This window comes from Anabrus simplex, chromosome 7, assembly GCF_040414725.1.
Source record: "Anabrus simplex isolate iqAnaSimp1 chromosome 7, ASM4041472v1, whole genome shotgun sequence".
NCBI classification, from domain to species: Eukaryota; Metazoa; Arthropoda; class Insecta; order Orthoptera; family Tettigoniidae; genus Anabrus; species Anabrus simplex.
The window spans coordinates 58,407,750-58,429,510 of record NC_090271.1 but is presented as its reverse complement, the minus strand read 5'-3'; the positions used below and the strand labels follow the sequence as shown (position 1 = coordinate 58,429,510).

The window sequence follows — 21,761 nt, the reverse complement described above, 5'->3', positions numbered from 1 at the left end:
ATCATTATGGACCTCAACAAACCAGTTGTTCTTGGTTTTACTTTTTCAAAGGAAATTGAATAATTGCGTCCGTGGTCTGGTCTCTGGTAGTCTTACTATGTGGCTGAAAAAGGCAGTTCTCCTTTTTTGCATTGTATCCACAATTGATTCATTTCCCCGATAGACTATTTCATTAGGCAGCAGTCTCCATTGTCCATTTACTTGAGGTTTTTTTTATTGATGATTGTCCTGATGATCCTTCTGTCTATTTTTTGGATTTTATCCATTGTGTCTTTGGTATTCAACTTAAACAGAATTTCACTTGCATAAGTTGCTTCAGGTTTAACTACTGAACCGTAATGTTTGAATTTGGTATTTATCGAGAGAGATTTCTTCTTATATGTTGACCATGTGACTCATTGTGCTTGTCTCAGTTTTGTTGTTCTGTATTCTATTGAGGCTTTCTCATTTAGGTTCCATGTTATAATTTCCCCAAGATACTTGAACTTTTTTACAACCTTAATTTGTTTGTTATCATTTAGTTGAATGACAGGGGTGTCCACCTCAAAGGTTGGCATAATTTCTGTCTTTTCAAATGAAATTTGTAGTCCCACTTTTGTTGCAGTGTTTTCTAGTTGTTCAATTTGCACTTTATCCTCTTCCACGTTATTTGCCAGTAGTGCAAGATCGTCTGCAAATGCTAAGCAGTTTAGTTTTATATTTCTACCAATCTTGATGTTCGGTTGGCATTTCTTTCTCCATTTTTGCATGACCTTCTCCAGTACAATTAAGCAAAATAGGTGAGAGACCATCCCCCTGCCAAAGATCAGTTTTGATTGTAAATGGCTCTGACAGTTCTCCTCTAAATTTAACTTTTCCTTTAGTATTCTTGAGAGTGATTCCAATAAGCTCTTTGATGCTTCATAATCCACTTAAGACTGATGATTTGATTTGGACAACTTCTGCCTGGCTGAAATCCTCCTTGGTACTCTCCAAGTTCTTGGTCCAGTTGTTCCTGTATTCTTGAGTGAATAATTTTAGAAAAGATCTTATACGTGACATCAACAAGGGATATCCCTCTATAATTATTGGGATCTGACCTATCACCTTTCTTGTGTAGGGGTGGATTATTGCTGAGTTCAATTCCTCAGGCATTTTTTCGGAGTTCCATATGTAAATAATACATTTATGCAAGTTTTGGAGAGTTTGATCATTGGCATTCTTCCATAATTCTGTAACCAACTGATTTTCTCCTGCTGCTTTCTAGTTCTTGAGCAAGTTAGTGGGTTTGATCACTTCCTCATATGTTGGTAGTATAACCTTTTCTAGTGGTGTTTTGTTTTTCGGTTTGGGGTCGAACTCCAGATATTCTTTTGGGTCTTTGCAGTTGAGTAATTTTTTGAAGTAGACTGACTCTCATTTAAATAAGAAATGATTAATAATAAATACCGGTAGTATGGTACCCTCTGCTAGTTGTAATACCAGGTTAATGTGAGTTGTATACCAAAGTGGTTTGGATGCTATTAAGGAGTCCTCCCTTCAGTGTTATTTTGGCATGTGTTGGAAGTTGCTACAATGGCCACGATGAAAATATGTATCTTTTACCCTCTGTGCTGTACACACAGATTCCATCCACCATCCCAGGTGATCTGAATTCTAGCATCTCTTAACTCCGATCAACTGCGGTGACTGTGGCCATACAGGTGATGGCAGTCAAAAACTAGTTCTGATATACTAAAAATATTTTTGGGAGTAGATCCAGGTGTTCATTGCATAAAAAGAGAAAAATCTGTCTGGAACAGAGGAAAAATAAAAAAATATATGTTTCAGTTTTTTTGATAATGTTACGAGGTAGCGGACTCCTGTTTCTAAACAAAATGAATTGTCGTATTTCCTACAGTGCGGATATTTTCATTTGTAGTACATAATTGGATAATCTGTATTTGAGTTTTATTATTTTAAGGGTTATAATAAATGTGTTTGTTTGGTATATTTTAGCTGATTCTTGAAAATTATTATGGAGGAACCTCATACACCCCAGTTCGTCAAATGTGAGCCAGACTGGATATCAGATTCGGAAGACTCACCTAATATTGTAAGTAGACTTTAAATCATATGGTTTTTTTTTTTTTTTTTTTTTTTTTTTTAAGACTGAAATGTATTGGTTCTACAGGAATGTAACATTTGACCGATCTTACTCGTGAAGTTATACTTACACACTTTAAACAGGATGTTACCAGGCTGAGTGGTTCAGATGGTAGAAACGCTGGCCTTCTTGAGCTGAAGTTCATGGGTTGGTCTCATTTTAGTTTGATGGTATTTGGGGATGTTCAATTACACTAGTGTCATGTTGATAGATTTACCAGCATGAAAAAGCACTTTCGCAAGGCAGAATTCCAGTATCTCTGAAAACTATATAAGTTGTTAGTAGTTTATGATCAATCCCTTCTGCATTTGTCCACCGTTGCAGGGTGCTTATTCAGGGTTGTATATCAGTGTGGTTGTCATTGGTATGGGAATTTATTTAGGAAAGTAAACAGGTGTGCAACAGTAGACAGTCTCTCACATCTGTCATCCTCGAGTTCCAACGGATCATCGAATGACACGTTTAGTGTGATTCAGCATAGAACAGGTACCTGAAGAATTTATGCAACAAAAGCTGTAAAATAGATTTATTTATTTATTTATCGTTTCAGAAGTACAAAGTAAGAGAGACAAAAATTAAACAAGGAAATTGTAAACATTGGTTGACCAAAAATTGGCCACGACAAGCGCATGTGGAGTTGCCCTCATTAGATCTTTAATGGTACAAGTGGCTGGAGAAGATGGACACAGTAGAAGATGCTCATTAGTCTGCTTAGTACCACACTTGCAGTAAACTGTCTCCACAGGAAGGCCCCATTTCTGTAGGTTGGTCTTGCATCTTGTGGTACTGGAGTGAAATCGATTGAGAGCCTTCCATGTTGTCCACTTTTCAGAATGTCCAGGAGGAAGTTCTTCCTTTGGAACCATCCATTCTCTCAAATGTTGACATTTTTCCCGCCACATTGAGATTCTTGCTTGTTGTGGTGTTCCTTTAAGAGCTTCAGTGGTTGTCAAGAAGCTCTTTCTTGATTTCAACCTAGGATGTGCTGGTTGACAGGCATACAAAGGATGGGCTTCCATAGTCATAGCCTTGCTTTTCTCATGCCTAGCAGCAATCTCACGTCGGATTTCAGGTGGTGCTGTACCAGCGAGACAGTGGAGTTTATCTATGGGAGTAGGTCTTAAACAACCTGTGATAATACGGCAGGTGTCATTTAGTGCTACATCTATGTTTTTGGCATGGCTGGACTTATGCCACACGGAGCATGCATACTCAGCAGTGGAGTAGCACAGTGCTAGCGCGCTTGTTCTCACAGTGCAAGGGTGAGCTCCCCAGGTGGTGCCTCGAAGTTTCCGCACTATGTTGTTTCTGGCAGACACCTTTTGTTTCACGTTTAGGCAATGTTTCTTATACGTAAGCGTACGGTCCAGAATCACTCCCAGATATTTTGGAGTCGAACAGTGTTGAAGAGGGATTCCTTCCCAGGTGATTTTTAAGGTATTAGCTGCTTTTTTGTTATCGAGATGAAATACACAGCTATGAGTTTTGGCAGGATTTGGCTTCAAGTCATTTTCATTGTAGTAGTTGGTAAATTCTTTCAGAGCTTTGGATAAAGTCTGTTCTACCTTTTCAAAACAGTTGGCCTGAGCAGTGACTGCACAATCATCAACATAGATAAAACTCTGGGTACCTTCAGGTAGAGGCTGATCGTTAGTATAGATGTTGAATAACAGTGGTGCAAGCACACTGCCTTGCGGTAACCCATTCTTCTGTGTTCTCCATCTGCTTCTTTTTCCCTGAAATTCCACAAAGAATCTTCGGTTTTGGAGAATATTTTTAATGTTGCACATTAGATGGAAGTCTTTGGTGGTGTCATACAATTTTGTTAGAAGAAGCCGATGTTTGACTGTGTCATAAGCTGCAGAAAGATCAATGAAGACAGCGCCTGTAATGAGCCGATTCTCAAAGCCATCCTCAATATGCTGTCTCAAGTTTAATATCTGTGATGTGCAACTTTTTCCTTCTCGGAATCCAGCTTGCTGTGGTATAAGAGACGACTCCACCTTTCCTATCAGTCGCTCAAGAATGAGCCTCTCTAGGACCTTGTACAGGTGACAGAGCAAGGAAATAGGCCTATAGCTTTTGGGATCCAGCCAATCTTTGCCTGGTTTAGGGATAGCAATGACTCTAGCCTTCCGCCAGATTTTGGGAATCTTGCATTCTTGGACACAGATATTCATTAATTCCAGTAGCCATCGCCTCGTAACAGGACCAACATTTTTGATTTGCTCTACTCGAATGTCGTCTAGTCCAGCTGCTTTTCCCAATTTGCACTTCCTCAGTGCTGATTCCAGTTCAGCTTCAGTAAATGGTGGAGATAGTATGTTGCTCTCTTGGTTTGGCTTCCGTGTTATTGGTTTCTTATCTAGCTTTCTAGATCGGGTTGATTTTCCATTTACTAGCAACTGATGGGCAATTTGATCTGCCTTTATATTAGCATATGTGCTGGCTTGGGTATTGTCATTATTGAGACGACGTAATAGTCTCCAGGCCTTCTGACTGCTCTTGCTCATGTCACAATCTATTATTAATTTTATCCACTCATCCCTTTTAGCCAGTGATACTGAGGAAAGAACGCTTTGTGCAAGGATTGATGTTTCTTCGCTAAAAGGATCAAGTTCATATTTCTTGTAATATTCTTCTAGCAAAGTGGCTGTTTCAGGTTTAATGCCTTTGATAAAATTGGACGATGTCAACAAACTTGTCGTACTCTTAAGGAACAGGAGCGATGCTCAGAATCTTCTCATCCAGTATGCTGGAAAATCTTGCCCAGTCAGCCTTCTTAAAGTTGTATCTTCGCCTAAAACAGACTTCTTGAGGTCTTATTGGTGGCAAAATTTGGCACATGATGGGCCTATGTTGTGTGTTTGGAATTGGTGGACATACTGCTTTCGTGCATGTATGCATAATGCTTTCACTAACAAAAAGGAGGTCTGGATTATAGCCTCGTCCCCATCTTCCACTGTTAAAAGAAGGAGAGAGTTTGCTATCATGGATGAGTTTAAACATTAAAAATTAAATAATTGAAGTTCAACCAATTCAATACATAAAAGAAAGAAATGTAGTAATTACATTCTTATTTAAATGGGACCGGTTTCGACCTTAGTCCAGGTCATCGTCAGCCGTAAAAACAAGTAGGCGAAATCACACAATGTTTATGAATATTGGAGAAATGGGTTAGTTTCACACTCTGTCAGGCACAAAGTCACAACACTATCAAATAATATATGAAGGTTATAAATAAACTTGAAGTCGCAGACGAATATTTTGTAGAAGCAAACAGCCAGTTCCCGGTGATCAGCGCGGCACATTCAAGGTCATGCGCTGTGGTCTCGAACGCCAAAGTAGAGTGGAGAATGTCTTGAAGGTCCAATATTTGTCTCGGTTGCGGGAAGTTAAGTACGTATATAAAAAATATACGACGCAAATCAGTATAATTGAATGAGAACAAGTTCAAGTTCAAGTTCTCATTCAATTATACTGATTTGCGTCGTATATTTTTTATATACGTACTTAACTTCCCGCAACCGAGACAAATATTGGACCTTCAAGACATTCTCCACTCTACTTTGGCGTTCGAGACCACAGCGCATGACCTTGAATGTGCCGCGCTGATCACCGGGAACTGGCTGTTTGCTTCTACAAAATATTCGTCTGCGACTTCAAGTTTATTTATAACCTTCATATATTATTTGATAGTGTTGTGACTTTGTGCCTGACAGAGTGTGAAACTAACCCATTTCTCCAATATTCATAAACATTGTGTGATTTCGCCTACTTGTTTTTACGGCTGACGATGACCTGGACTAAGGTCGAAACCGGTCCCATTTAAATAAGAATGTAATTACTACATTTCTTTCTTTTATGTATTGAATTGGTTGAACTTCAATTATTTAATTTTTAATATCATGGATGAGGGCGAGTTGAAAATTTTCAGCCCATGAGAGAACTGTCTCGCCATTCTTGTCCTCATGTGCATAACCCCATACATGACTGTGACTGTTGAAATCACCTATAACAATGGAGGCTTTACTTTTATCAAAATTGTGGGGTGGAATGAAGGAAAATTCTGCTGCAGGTGGTTTATAGACTGAGGTGATTACACAGTTACTTAGTTCAACGGTGATAATTTCAATATTGTTTTCATCCGACTGGCAAGCACTTCTGACTTCTAAATTCGGCTTCACAAAAATAGCACTTCCATACAGAGCGTGTGGTCTTTCAGCGATCAATTTCATGCCAGGAACAAATGGGCGTTTCTGCTTCATATCTCTGTGTGTTTCCTGAACACATAGAACATCACACTGCTTGTCGTGACAAAGTTCGTACAAAAGTTGTTCTTTACAAGATGTTATGCCTTCAGTGTTAACAGAAATGACAGTAAGGTTGGTTCTGAAAAGAACCGTTTGTTGGATCTCATATTAAATAACTCTGTTACTTCTGGTGTGAGAGAATCAGCCGTCTAGGAAGAGTCCTAGTCCGTTGCCCAGGAGACACCCGGATGTATAACAATATCGCATGCAAATACACCCTACTGGGAGGTTTCACTGATGCATCCACAGACCTTACTCACCCCCTCACCTCCTTAAGCAGGTAACCATATTTGATCTGTGATTCCAAGTAAGAAATTAAATGAAATTATTCTACAAATTAATGTGAAGTTTGAGACTTCATCATGAGTGCATAGATTTCCATTAAAAATGCACTGTATATCTTGCTAACGTATGACAGCAATGACTTCATACATATTAAGTTCAGTGGTTCATAGTTTTTCCTAATATCTCTGTCCATGAACACTTCATTAATCATTCTGTGCAAGCGCATGTAACAGAATAATATAGTTTAACAAATAAAACAAGATGGTCTCCCTGATATAAATTGGTGAAATAAGGAAATAAAATTATATTGACATAGAAGGATTGACATTTTCCTCAATTTTTTGTTTTTTATGTATTATTTTAACTTTCACATCTTGGAAATGCACTTCATTAACCCTCTGTTAGCATCATGATATGTGTGGTACAACTGGTTTTGTGCATAGATTTAAAGCTGTGTACATTTTCCAGTTTCTAAAATATAACATTTGTTAAAGATTTGTGTGTGTTTCCCTTTCTGAAAAGAATATGAAACAGTAATTTCTGATCCTTGTAGTTGTTTTGAGCAGTGCTAATAACTATTTAATGCTGTGAATACTGTAGTTCTTTGCCACTATTGCCAATTGAACATAACATAAAATATTCTAGTTTAAATGTATGTGTATTTTTTGTGGTTTGTGCTCTCATATCTTGTATTTGTCAGAATAAAATGCGAGGTAATTAATGTTGGTTAATAATTATTGTAGGATGTTTACCTATACACCTGTCATAATGAGAATGAATTATGGTTAAATCATCAATGTAACTCCAACAATACTTTTCTCTTGTTCACCAGGTATCGTTATTTGAAGATTTCACTGTATACCTATCTATTTGTTCGTTTTTCTTAGTCCTGTTTCTTGATAAGGGGTGGGGGATGAAGTGGGATGAATTTATATGGCATTTTTTAAATGTCCGGATGCCTTTCCTGATGCCAGATTTAGATGAGAAGCTAATGAAGATGAAATGAATGATGGTGAATGAAATTGGGTGAGGAGATGAAAAGAATTGGCTGTGGCCTATGAATTGCAGTTGTCCTGCAATTTGCCTGGAAGTGAAAATGGGAAAACACAGAAAATCATTCTCAGGACAGTCAGTGGTGGGATTCAAACCCACGCATCTCCCAAATGCAGAGCTTGGCTCCATAGCCGTAGCGCGTTATCACTTGCGATCATTCCGCTCAGTTTCATACCTAACTATGATTTATTCAAAACATGCTTGCTCATGGGCGAGGTGGTGATAATGTTTGTTTGTTACAATGGGTGGAGGGCAGCGAGTTGGTCAGTCGATTGAGTACAGTCATCACATGAGTCTCAAATTATTAACAGAACAAGGTGAATTTTAGAGAAGAATTTGTGAGTGCTACAAATGCAAAAACAATAGAGGAAATTCAGAATGGAATGTGTGTTGATAGTTAAATGAAAGGAACTACTGTGTTCAGCAAGGACTGACAGACCGACTGATGTAAGCAAGCAGTAGTTCCTCGCATAGCTAAGTGCAGTCATACATTAAATACACAATGCCTATCCATGAGTAGATGAACCAGTTGATATTCATGTAATATGGTTTCATGAGCAACAGGAAACTATCTCACTCCTCATTTCCCTAGTACGCCTCTTCAGTGATGCCTAGGCCATCTATGACAGCTGATGGCAGGGCTGTTGAGGATCCAACCAGCCTTAGGGCTGAAGACTGAACATACATACATACATGGTTTCATGATCTACTCTGTGTATAGTGCTGAATAGTCTGACAAAAACCAAACCAAGCCCTGGTCTGGCAAGATGACTCTTCTCCACCCTAATGGTGTGCATACATTGGAGAGTTTCATAGTCATTGTGAGGACATCCTCACTAATATTTCTTGACCACATGTACTCAGCTATATGGTGAAAAATAAAAGTTATTCTCCTTCATAACCATATAATGACATGTATTTTAAACATTTTGAAATTGTTGGAACAGTTACAATTCCTTGTGGGAATACAATGCTGAAGGGTCTTTGCCAAATGCCAAGAATTTAGGCAGTCTCATTTCACATTGTGTAAATCCTAAACATTGTCATGTTTTATGGTATCATGAAACTGTAATTTTAGTATTGTTTGCTTGTATTATAAAGCTGATTTTGTTTGCTACTCTATAGCATAATGTACAATATACTTTTTTTTCTAATAATTTAACTATATTTTTCAGGAACCAAATACACATTTACCAGATGGTGATCAAGTGGATCAAGTGGAGATAAAGATTGAACCAGATGTTTTATTTTATCGTCAAAGTGAGGAAGAAGGAAATACAGGTGTATTTAAAGAGGTATACTTAATCCAGACAGTTCTTTTCAGTTGTAATTATTTTCATAAGATATCTAATTTACTTCTGTTCAAAGATTTAAAAACAATTCCTATTCACTCTTAAATACCATTTAAACTGAATACATTTTCCAAATGGATAGTAAATATTTATTCACTTGAATGTTTCTAATATCTAATGTTCATAGTGACTATTTTCATGTCTTTCATTGATTTTTTAACCTTTTCACTGCCAAGTTTTGATGACCAGCTGAGTCCTGTGGGCCGGGTTTTTTTAAAGGAAGAAGCACTTTGACAGATACATATTTACTGATACTATTAATGGAATCCGTATCGTCCCCTTAGCCCTGCAGCCCAATATGATGTCAGGAATGAACTGAGATTATATTTTACACCATATTTTACGACCGGATGCCCTTCCTGACACAAACTTCAGTTGAGAAGATAATGAATATGAAATAAATGATGATGATGGTGAATGAAACTGAGTACAGAAGTGGAAGGAATCGGCTGTGACTTGTGAATAGGAACTCTCCAGTCATTTACCTGGGAGTGCATACAGGAAACCACAAAGAAAAGAAAAGAAATTCTCAAGACAGCTGACGATGAGGTTCGAACCCACTCGCCTGCCGAGTGCACAGCTTGGCATAGCCGTAGCATGTTAATACGCGCGGCTGCTCCACTCAGTGATACTATTATTGAAATAAAATATAAAATTCTTTATCCAAGAACTGGTAATATCAAAATCATTTACATTTGGGGAAAAAATAATTTATCTGAGGAAGGGGTGACAATTCTGCATGAGACTCATCAATACTACTTTGTCTTGCACTTTCTTGTACTTCAGTGTCACCACTTAGATATTCTCCACCTTCATTAACAAAATATAGCTCTCCAGAATCACTATTTATGAGGAAACATTCAATTTCTTCGTCAACAAGAGATGATGTATACTTCAAGACGCTATGATGGCTACATGTAAGCGGGAAAGATGTTCCACTCCAACAAAGCTGAAATAACACCAGATCACTTTCTAAACACACGAAATGGAGTGGTATATCTTCAGTACAGAACTTCTTTGAACATTTCCACGGAATCTTAAAGCATGACATTATATCGCGTTCATTTGTGAGATCGGTGAAGTACTCATGGCACCAAAGCGTATATATACGGGTTTGGCGGACATGGCACGACATTCAAAAACGTATATATACGGGTTTGGCAGTGATTGGGTTAAATAATTGATGCATTCTCTTCTGTTAGCGTAATCAAGAGTGATTTTTTTATTGTGATTATTGTTTATTTGTTATAGTCTCTTAGTGATGCAGATTTTTCTAATTCACAGACATTTAGTCCAATATCTTGTACCCTATAATATTACATCCAGTATTTTTCTGTCCAAATTTACTTTATCTGGATGATGCAAGTGTCCAGTGCCATTTCGTCCAATTTATTTCTGTCCAGTTTCTTTCCTTTCAACTAAATTTTGTGCGACATTATTTTGTCTAATGGTATTTATTTCAATGACTTTGATCTTTTAATGAATCTTCTATTGTCTTATGTTGCCATAGACACATTTAATATTTTTTTAACACCTTTTTCTGTTAAATGAGTTTAAGTTAACAAGTATACATTCCTCTAAGGATACCAAGATTGATTGAGTCAAGAAGGAGAAGATGCTTGCTGGAAAATGAGAAGTTTGAGAATTCAAAAACAATAACAATGCACCTAAATATTTGAGAGCTTTAAGTTTGAAATTGTCTGCCTCTGTGTGTTGTGGTTATTGTGATTAGCTGCCAGCCCCAGAGGCTCGGGTTTGATTTCCGGCTCTGCCACTAAATTTGAAAGTGGTACGAGGACTGGAATGGGGTTCACTCAGCTTCAGGAGGTCAACTGAGTAGAGGTGGGTTCGATTCCCACCTTAGCCATCCTGGAAGTGGTTTTCTACGGTTTCCCACTTCTCCAGGCAAATACCGGGATGGTACCTAACTTACGGCCATGGCCAATTCCTTTCCTCTTCCTTGTCTATCCCTTACAATCTTCCCATCCCCTCCACAAGTCCCCTGTTCAGCATAGCAGGTGAGGCTACCTGGGCGAGGTACTGGTCATCCTCCCTAGTTACATCTCCAACCCAGAGTCTGAAGCTCCAGGATAAACAGATGAAGATGAAGAAGTAGAAGAAGTTTGAAATTGAAATTTTATCATGAAGATTATGAAAATTAATAATGTAATTTGCTATACACCTACATTTTTTTAATGGATATTCATTACACCTGAATTACATGTTCAGTTTTATTTATAAACTGATACGGGCTACTTTGTTATGTTGGAGATACAATTTTGGATGAAAAGGTACAGTACACTATATTCTTTGGATGAAAATGTATTGGACACAGTGTTTTTGGACATGAAAATATTGGATAGGTAGAAGATTGGACTGATGTATCTTCTGGACGAACTTTAAAATTGGAGAAAATATTCTCTGGATTACACATCTGGACAACATTTTTCTTATTAGTTCTCTAAGAAATTTCAGTATTGAATTATCTTCAGATTGGTTTGTAAGAAACATTTGAATTCAAACTGTTTTGCTTTAATTACAAATTTACATCCAAATACAGAAAATCAAGATAGCTGTAATACTGACTACTGTTTGTACTGAAAGTATATGGGTCAGATTTGGAGAATAATATTATTTTTTATCAGACGTAGCATATAAAAGAAGCTATATATAATAACTAGCAAGATACCCATGCTTTGCTACAGTATTATACTGAAATTTATAATTGAATGCTTAACGTTTTATATATAATCTGCCAAAATTCATGATCTGACTCGTTTTCTGAGAGAATCCACCAAAATTCGTGATCTGACTCGTTTTCAGAGATTATGGCAAAGTTCCTCCCATTTTTCAATCTTTCTTTCCAACAATCGATTTCGTACTTCCCAGGCTAGGTCCAGGTATTCCACCCGGTCAGTTGGGTGTCTAAATCTTTGCCATCTTTTCCTATAACAATTTTTAATATGGATCAAATCCTTGAGGAGATCCCGCGTGGTGTTGTCTTGGGTGCCTTGGCGGTACTGAACCTGCGGTCGGACTGCATTCGTAGTCATTACCAGGCCAGGACCCATTTCCAGCGCGGTCCGCACATTTTGACGATGGTCCAGAACATTATTATTGTTAGGGTGTGTGATATTAGTTCAATTTGGGTTATTATTATTATTATTATTATTATTATTATTATTATTATTATTATTATTATTGATGTTCTGGACCCCACAGCAGAATGCAAGACCACTACCTCGCGGTAAATTACATCTGCTGCCATTGTCATTGATGACAATGTGACCAGCACCATTGTCGCGCGTAAGCAAGTGCACGGGATTTCTGGCGACACGAATGAGATACTTCTGTGCATTATTGAGCTTATTATAGAGGTGAACAATTGCACGGTCAATATCAATCATTTCTATCCTTTATTTCAAATGTGTTTAAATTTTTATTTGTAAGCCAGGAGAATCTACTGTAATCTTGAGTTCTCCAAAGGAAAAGATGACTCTTGAAAATGAACCCAGGAAAGATTAAAAATGATCGGTTTATGATCAGAATAAGTAGGCCTACATTATGAACAGTAAAATTAATTGGTCTCAACTCCCTTTTCACCCCACTGACGTTAAGTTGATTTACCCCCCCCCCCCCCCAAAAGAAGGCATGTTTCTTTATGTTTAAAGGAGATTCCATGTTCACGTCTGTTACCTTCAGTTTTGAGATATAAGTATCCCCATAAAAAGAATTAACTTTTTTCACTTCCTTTCACACTCCCCCCTTTAAGTGAATTTTCCGGCAAAAAAATACTTGTTTCTTTAATAGTAAAGGATCTTCTAAATACCAATTATCATGACTCTAACATCTTCAGTTTTTGAGATATGTGTCCTCATAAAAGGATTCACACCCCCCCCCCCCAGGATGATTTCCCCCTATAAACATATTTTTCTTTGCTTTTAAAGGAGATCCAAATACCAATTTTCACATCTGTACCTACTTCAGTTTTTATTAGATGTAAGTATACTCATACAATTAATTCAATTAATTTTTCAATTCTTTCATCTCCCCCCCCACCCTTCATTGGATTTTCCGAGAATACATGTTTTTTTACTTTTAAAGCACATTCCAAATACCAATTTTCATGTCTGTAAAATCTTTTGTTTTTGAGATAATAGTATCTTCATACAAATAATTCAACTAATTTTTCTATTCCCCCCCCCCCCCCTTAAGTGGATTTCCGAAAACAAAAAATACTTTTTCTTTATTTTTAAAGTGATTCCCAATACCAAATTTCACGTCTGTAACATCTTCAGTTTTTTAGATATCAGTATCCTAATTTAAAGAATTCAACACCATTTTCAGTCACTTTTACCCCCTTCCCCTCAACCCAAGTGGTTTTCTGAAAACAAAAAATATGTGTTTCTTTATCTTTAATAGAGATAAAAATACCATTTTTCACTTCTATAACATGTTTTGAGATATAATGTAGAAATGCTCATTTTAAAATTTCACCCCCTCTTTAGTTCCTCTTAAGTGGAGTTTCCATAAACAAATCACCTGTGCTTCTTACTTTTACAGGAGATTCCAAATACCAGTTTTTACATCTGTAACATTTTACGTTTCTGAGATATACTGTAGATATATTCTTTCTAAAAATTCACCCCAATTTTTCACTCCTATTTACCCCTCATTAATTGGATTTTCCAAAAACAAATAAATACGTGTTACTTTGTTTTTGAAGGAGATCCCAAATACCAATTTTCAAGTCGGTAATATCTTCAGTTTCTGAGATATAAGTATCCTCATTAAAGGCATTCAATCGCTTTTTCACCCTTTTTCACCCCTCCTATTGGGAATTTCCAAAAACAAAAAAATACGTATTTCTTTATTTTTAAAGGATATTCTAAATACGAATGTTTACATCTGTAACCTTTTAAAGTTTTGAGATATAGATACACTCATCTTAAAAATTCACTCCCCATTAATTGAATTTTCCAAAAAACAAAATTTATGTATTTCTTTATTTTTAAAGGAGATATCAGATACCAATTTTCAGGTCTGTAATATCTTCAGTTTCAGAGTTATAAGTATCTTCATTAAAGGCATTCAACCACTTTTTCATCCCTCCTATTGGGAATTTATGAAAACAAAAAAATATGTGATTTTTTTTAAAGGAGATTCTAAATACCAATTTTTACATCTGTAAACTTTTTAAGTTTTGAGATATAGATACACTCATTTTAAAAATTCACCCCCCTTTTCACTCCCCATTAATTGGATTTTCCAAAAACAAAAAAATACTTGTCTCTTTATTATTAAAGGTGATCTCATATACCAATTTTCAGGTCAGTAATATCTTCAGTTTCTGGGATATAAGTATCTTCATTAAAGGCATTCAACCCCTTTTCCCCCCCTCTTGCCGGGCTGAGTGGCTCCGACGGTTAAGGCACTGGCCTTCTAACCCCAACTTGGCAGGTTCGATCCTGGTTCAGTCCGGTGGTATTTGAAGGTGCTCAAATACGACAGCCTCGTGTCGGTAGATTTACTGGCACGTAAAAGAACTCCTGCGGGACTAAATTCCGGCACCTCGGCGTCTCCGAAGACCTTAAAAAGTAGTTAGTGGGACGTAAAACAAATAACATTGAATAACATTATTATTAATCCCCCCCTCTTCACCCCTCCTATTGGGATTTTCCAGAAAGAAAAAAATATGTATATATTTTTGAAGGAGATTCTTAATACCAATTTTTACATCTGTAAACTTTTACATTTTTGAGATATAGATACACTCATTTTAAAAATTCATCCCCCTTTTCTCACCCTTAGCGACGGAATATCCAAAAATCCTCTCTTAGCGAGCACCTACAATGTAATATAAATATATCCTCAAAATTTCATTTCTTTATGCCCAGTAGTTTTGGCTCGGCGATGATGAATCAGTCAGTCAGGATATGTTCTTTTATATGTATAGATGAGAGGAAGCACAATATTTACAGGGTTCTATTGGATACCTTTATCAGCTGGTTTCTGTCTGAAGATCTGGGCTGAGCATTACAATCCTTGGCCCTCAGGATTTACAAACAAACTTAAAATTTTTACTAACAATTGGGAAATTGGGAGTGAAATTTCTAGATCGTAATGGGTGGGTAGGAGATAGGGATCTGCACTCAGATGGCCTTCACTTAAAATGCAGTGGTATGTATAAGTTCGAAAATTTGTTTGGAAGGTTAATAGGGAGGTACATTCAGGGAAACAGGGTTGTCTAGGGAGCGGTAATAAGGGTACAGAGATCTGGAAGTCTAGTGGGGATGACAAAAATGTTAGTGTTGAACTGTAGAAGTATTGTAAAGAAAGGAATAGAATTACATAATTTAATAGATATATATTTACTAGATATTGTAATAAGAGTTGAATCATGGCTAAGAAATGATATAATAGATGCAGAAATTTTCTCACGGAACTGGAGTGTGTTAAATGTGATAAAATTCATTTTTGGGTCCGTATTAAAAATATTTGTATTAAATAACACTTAGATGTTTTATTATTCATCCACCTATTCAATACAAAACAATTTTAAAAATTAGGACATTGTCCTTATCAAAGTTATTAACATGAAATTAATATATTATATGGTACATGTTTCGCCTATCAATAGTAGGCATCATCAGCCACATTTTTCACCTTAGGATAGATCAGGTACCTGATTGGAAATAATTTATGAATGCTGTTAAAAACTATGTCGTTTAAAATGTATTGGAGATTGTTAAACACTATTACAATATAAAATGTAGTATGCTGTTATTTGACAATATTTGTGGTAATATTGGAGTCTAAAAATATGATAATTATTTGACAATTATGACATATTAAAAGATATTACAATAGATATAAAAATCAGAAAACACATTCCATTTAGTTGTCAGATGGCGTATTGTTAAAAACTTATGGAAAGTTGAGCAGTGGTAATGGTTGTTGGTTCTTGAAGTTATAAAATATTGAGTTTCATTTATTTGCTTATAAATATTGGAGAATTTTCATATGGTCTGGTTCCTTTTGAGATAATAGTAGTTGGAAATGTTGGTGCCGTAGGCTATATTGAAGTCATTGTAAGTGTCATTAGACCATCTTCTTTGATGTGGTAAGAGTTTGTAATGGGTATGGCTCTTTGCTGTTGGGCGTGTTGAGGTGAGCTTATTAATTGGAAGGGAAAGTTGTTGTCATTCAGTGGTTAGCCAAAGATATGATGAGTTCTGTAATTAAAGAGTTAATTTGAAAATTTAATGAATAACCATAATTGGAATTAAGGAGCTGAATAGTGGAATTTAAATGAAGAGTGCTGACACTTACCCCTTTGACCGCTTAGATGTTAGCTTACGTTGAGAGTTTTAGAGTAACTGGCAGTTGCCAAGCTCTTACTACGTGTGTTGTATTTGTGAGGTCTTGGTGGAGGGGGTTGAGCTTGAGAAGGCGTGGCTGAGGGCCCATTCGCTGCGCATGAGGAGGAGTTTTTGGCAGTGGGAGGAGGGGAGGGGGGCGGTGTGTATGTTGGATTGGTGGGCGTGTTTACTGATTTGGTGCTAAATATTTTGCAAAAGTTATTATTCAGAAGGAATGGTTTTTGTAATAGAATTGAAATCTGTTCATAAAGAGGACTTTTGTTATCAATTACGTCATTTAAGTTCTTGTCTTTGTTAAAGTGTTGATCTAAGAAGATGTTTGAGTTTTCGTATTCTGTCATTCAATTCTTTTTAAAATTTGTAAATCCTGATCTATTGTCGTAAATTTGTGAACTGTTTCTTTCATGTGGTTACTCATCGCAAAGAATTTATTATGTTTTTGGGCGTTATAATGTTCTGCATATCTAGTTGAAAAACAGCGGCCAATTTGACTAACATAAGAGAAATTACATACTGAGCATTTGAGTCTATATATACCCGAGCTTGAATATTTATTATTGATTGAATTGACTGAATTATGATTAAAAAATACATTTTGATTTGTATTCTGCATTGTGTAAGTGATTTTTACCTCCTGTTTTCTTAAAGGATTGGTGATTTGATGGATTTTTGGGTTGGTATATGTGAATTTTGCGAATTTTGGTTTGTTGGGTTTTATTGGAGAAAGGTTTGTGGTTAATTTTAGTCTGACTTTATTAATGATTTTGTTGATCATATCTAGATTGAACGCATTGAATCTGGCTATTTCTTTTAAACCGCAAGCCTTCATGTACTCCAATAACTATAAAAAACGAATCTCTGCACCCAAATTCCCATAAACAAGCCATTTATTACAGTTTAGTATACAGAGCATTAAAAATCCCTCTTTCACCAAATAATCTAAAAAAAGGATTAGATTTCATAAAAGAAATAGCCAGATTCAACGGGTTCAATCTAGATATGATCAACAAAATCATTAATAAAGTCAGACTAAAATTAACCACAAACCTTTCTCCAATAAAACCCAACAAACCAAAATTTGCAAATTTCACATATACCAACCCAAAAATCCATCAAATCACCAATCCTTTAAGAAAACATGAGGTAATAATCACTTACACAATGCAGAATACAAATCAACATTTATTTTTTAATCATAACTCAGTCAATTCAACCAATAATAAATATTAAACTCGGGTATATATAGACTCAAATGCTCAGTATGTAATTTTTCTTATGTTGGTCAAACTGGCCGCTGTCTTTCAACTAGATATGCAGAACATTATAACACCTAAAAACAAATAAATTCTCTGCGATGAGTAACCACATGAAAGAAACAGGTCACAAATTTACTACAATAGATCAGGATTTACAAATTTTAAAAAGAATTGAAAAAGGTAAGCTCATGACAGAATACGAAAACTTATACATCTTCTTAGATCAACACTTTAACAAAGACAAGAAGTTAAATGACATAATTGATAACAAAAGTCCTCTTTATGAACAGATTTCAAATCTATTACAAAAACCATTCCTTCTGAATAATAAGTTTTGCAAAACATTTAGCACCAAATCAGTAAATACGCCCACCAATCCAACACGCACACCACCCCCTCCCCTCCTCCCACTGCCGACAACTCCTCCTCACGCGCAGCGAATGGGCCCTCAGCCACGCCTTCTGAGGCCTCACAAATACAACGCACGTAGTAAGAGCTTGGCGACTGCCAGTTACTCTAAAACTCTCAATGTAAGCTAACATCTCAGCGGTCGAAGGGGTAAGTGTCAACACTCTTAATTTAAATTCCACTATTCAGCACCTTAATTCCAATTATGGTTATTCATTAAATTTTCAAATTAACTCTTTAATTACAGAACTCATCATATCTTTGGCTAACCACTGAATGACAAACAAAGTCCCCTTCCAATTAATAAGCTCACCTCAACACGCCCAACAGCAAAGAGCCATACCCATTACAAACTCTTACCACATCAAAGAAGATGGTCTAATGACACCTACAGAGACTTCAATATAGCCTACGACACCAACATTTCCGACTACTATTATCTCAAAAGGAACCAGACCATATGAAAATTCTCCAATATTTATAAGCAAATAAATGAAACTCAATATTTTATAACTTCAAGAACCAACGACCATTACCATTGCTCAACTTTCCATAAGATTTTAACAATACGCCATCTGACAACTAAATGGAATGTGTTTTCTGATTTTTATCTCTATTGTAATATCTTTTAATATGTCATAATCGTCAAATAATTATCATGTTTTTAAACTCCAATATTATCACAAATATTGTCAAATAACAGCATACTACATTTTATATTGTAATAGTGTTTAACAATCTCCAATACATTTGAAATGACGTAGTTTTTAACAGCATTCATAAATTATTTCCAATCAGGTACCTGATCTATCCTAAGGTGAAAAATGTGACTGATGATGCCTACTATTGATAGGCAAAATATGTACCATATAATATATTAACTTCCTGTTAACAACTTTGATAAGGACAATGTCCTAATTTTTAAAATTGTATATGTATTGAATAGGTGGATGAATAATAAAACATTCAAGTGTTATTTAATACTGGAGTGTGTATCGTAGAGATAGGAATGGTGGGAGGGGGAGTATTCATTGTGGTGAAAGAAAAATTTGTAAGCTACGAAAAAGTTAAAGATTAGAAACATGAACTTCTAGGTGTAAAGCTCTTTTCTAAAGATAATAGGTAACTTGATATCTTTGGAGTGTACAGACCAGGAAAGGGTAGCGCTGACATGGATTCAGAACTATTTGATAAGATAATCAGCTATGTACGAAACAATATGGAAAGAAATGTGATTGTAGCAGGAGATCTGAATTTACTAGATAAATTCGAAATGAAAGGAAATGTGAACGACAGGAAGCATGACCAACAAATGGCAAATAAGCTAATATGGGAAGGACACCTGACTCAGAAAGTGATGGAACTAACTAGAGGGGAAAATATCCTGGATGTGGTGCTGATAAAACCAGATGAGCTCTATAGAGAAACCGAACTAATAGATGGTTTTAGTGATCACAAAGCTGTTTTGTCATAGTTAAAAATAAATGTGATAGAAAGGAAGGTTTTAAAAGTAGGGCTATTAGGCAGTACCATATGGCGGATGAAGCAGGCATGAGGCAGTTTTTTAAAAGTCATTATGATCGGTGGAAAACGGTAAATAAGAATGTAAACAGACTCTGGGATCGGTTTAAAGCAATTGTTGGGGAATGTGAAAACAGATCTGTACCTTTCAAGGTGGTAAAGAATGGTAAAGATCCACCTTATTATAACAGAGAAATAAAGAGACTAAGAGGGAGGTGCAGATTGGAAAGAAATAGAGTTAGAAATGGCTGTGGAAGTAAGGAGAAATTGAAGGAACCTACCAGGAAATTGAATCTAGCAAGGAAGAGCGGCTAAGGATAACATGATGGCAAGGATAATTGGCAGTCATACAAATTTTAGTGATAAAGTGGAAAGGTATGTACAGATACAGATGTTCCAAGAAGGACATTCCAGGAATGATTAATGAACAAGGAGAGTGTGTATGTGAGGACCCTCAAAAGGCAGTTGTATTCAGTCAGCAGTCAGATTGTTGGTTACAATGATAATGTCCGGATAGAGGAGGTGACTAATGCTAAAGAAGTACTAAAATTTACATATTAAACAATGATATTTACAATAAGATACAAAAGTTGATAACTAGAAAAGCTGCTGGAATTGATAAGATTTTTGGAGATATACTAAAGACAATGGGTTGGGATATAGTACCATTTCTGAAGTACTTATTTGATTATTGTTTGGTCGAAGGAGCTATACCAAATGAATGGAGAGTTGCTATAGTAGGCCCTGTGTATAAAGGAAAGGGTGATAGACATAAAGCTGAAAATTACAGGCCAGTAAATTTGACATGCACTGCATGTAAGCTTTGGGAAAGCATTCTTTCTGATCATATTTGACATGTTTGCAAAATTAATAACTGGTTCGATAGAAGGCAGTTCGGTTTTAGGAAATGTTATTCCATTGAAGCTCAACTTGTAGGATGCCAGCAAGATATCCTGGATTCAAGAGGTCAAATGGACTTATCGCGATTGACCTGTCTAAAGCATTTGATAGGGTGGATAATGGGAGACTACTGGCAAAAATGAGTGCAATTGAACTAGACAAAAGAGTGACTGAATGGTTTGCTATATTTCTAGAAAATAGATCTTAGAGAATTAGAGTAGGCGGAGCTTTATCTGACCCTGTAATAATTAAGAGGAGAAATCCTCAAGGCAGTATTATTGGACCTTTATGTTTTCTTATATGCAGGGTGTCCCACTCAACTCTGCGAGCCCAAATATCTCTGAAATGAAACAAATATGAAAATTCCAATTGAGCAGGAACGTACCCATGTCAGGGGCTCACACAATGAGACATTGTGCACAATCCATAAAGGTGAACAAGTGGCACTTCCAGCGCCAAGTTGCATTTTTTAAAATGAGACATGTATGCTTGTTCTAGCAAAATGAAAACTAGAACTGCACTTGGTGATAACACACTTGGTTTTACGTTTCTAAACCTCATACGTTCTCAAATACGCAGCTGTTAGAGGATGGCAATGCGCCACAGTTTCTGACGTGCTGCAACGTATGTACTTCTGTGCTCAGAGCAGGGGTTGCTTGCACTGGCCTGTAGCCTGTTGTAAACAAACCGATATCAGCTCGGCACGTTCTAGCTTCAGTGTATTAGTGTCTCCTGATCTTGACTGCTGTCATAGTGTGCCGTAATTCACGTACGTTTTGGATATTACTTTCCATATTGACACATTAAACCGTGTTTTCGTGTGGCGTGTAACAATTGCCGTCATCTAGTCGATATGCCGGCCTTCAGTAACGAAGAATACCTGGTTATTATTTTAATTTACGGCAAATGTCGCAGAAATGCAACCGCAGCTGTGTCATTGTATGCTGCATGCTACCCAGATCGACGGGTGTCCTTCGCCTCGTCCCATTGCCAACATCTGCATGAAACTCAGGGACCGGGCGAGTTGGCCGTGCGGTTAGAAATGCGCAACTGTGAGTTTACATCTGGGAGATAGTGGGTTCGAACCCCACTGTCGGCAGCCCTGAAGATGGTTTTCCGTGGTTTTCTATTTGCATACCAGGCAAATGCTGGGGCTGTACCTTTAA

General features: G+C 36.6%; 1 protein-coding gene across 4 annotated transcripts in view; it reads left to right on the top strand.

Moving 5' to 3' along the window:
• LOC136876898 (zinc finger protein OZF) overlaps window positions 1-21,761 on the top strand; it is a 68,716-nt gene that overhangs the window by 14,997 nt on the left and 31,958 nt on the right. For all 4 annotated transcript variants that reach the window (XM_067150653.2, XM_067150652.2, XM_068228482.1 and 1 more), the window contains 2 exons: window positions 1,978-2,074; window positions 8,952-9,071. In XM_067150653.2, coding sequence (XP_067006754.2) covers window positions 1,997-2,074; window positions 8,952-9,071 — 198 coding nt within the window. In that variant the 5' untranslated portion in view covers window positions 1,978-1,996. The remainder of the gene's footprint in view (window positions 1-1,977; window positions 2,075-8,951; window positions 9,072-21,761) is intronic.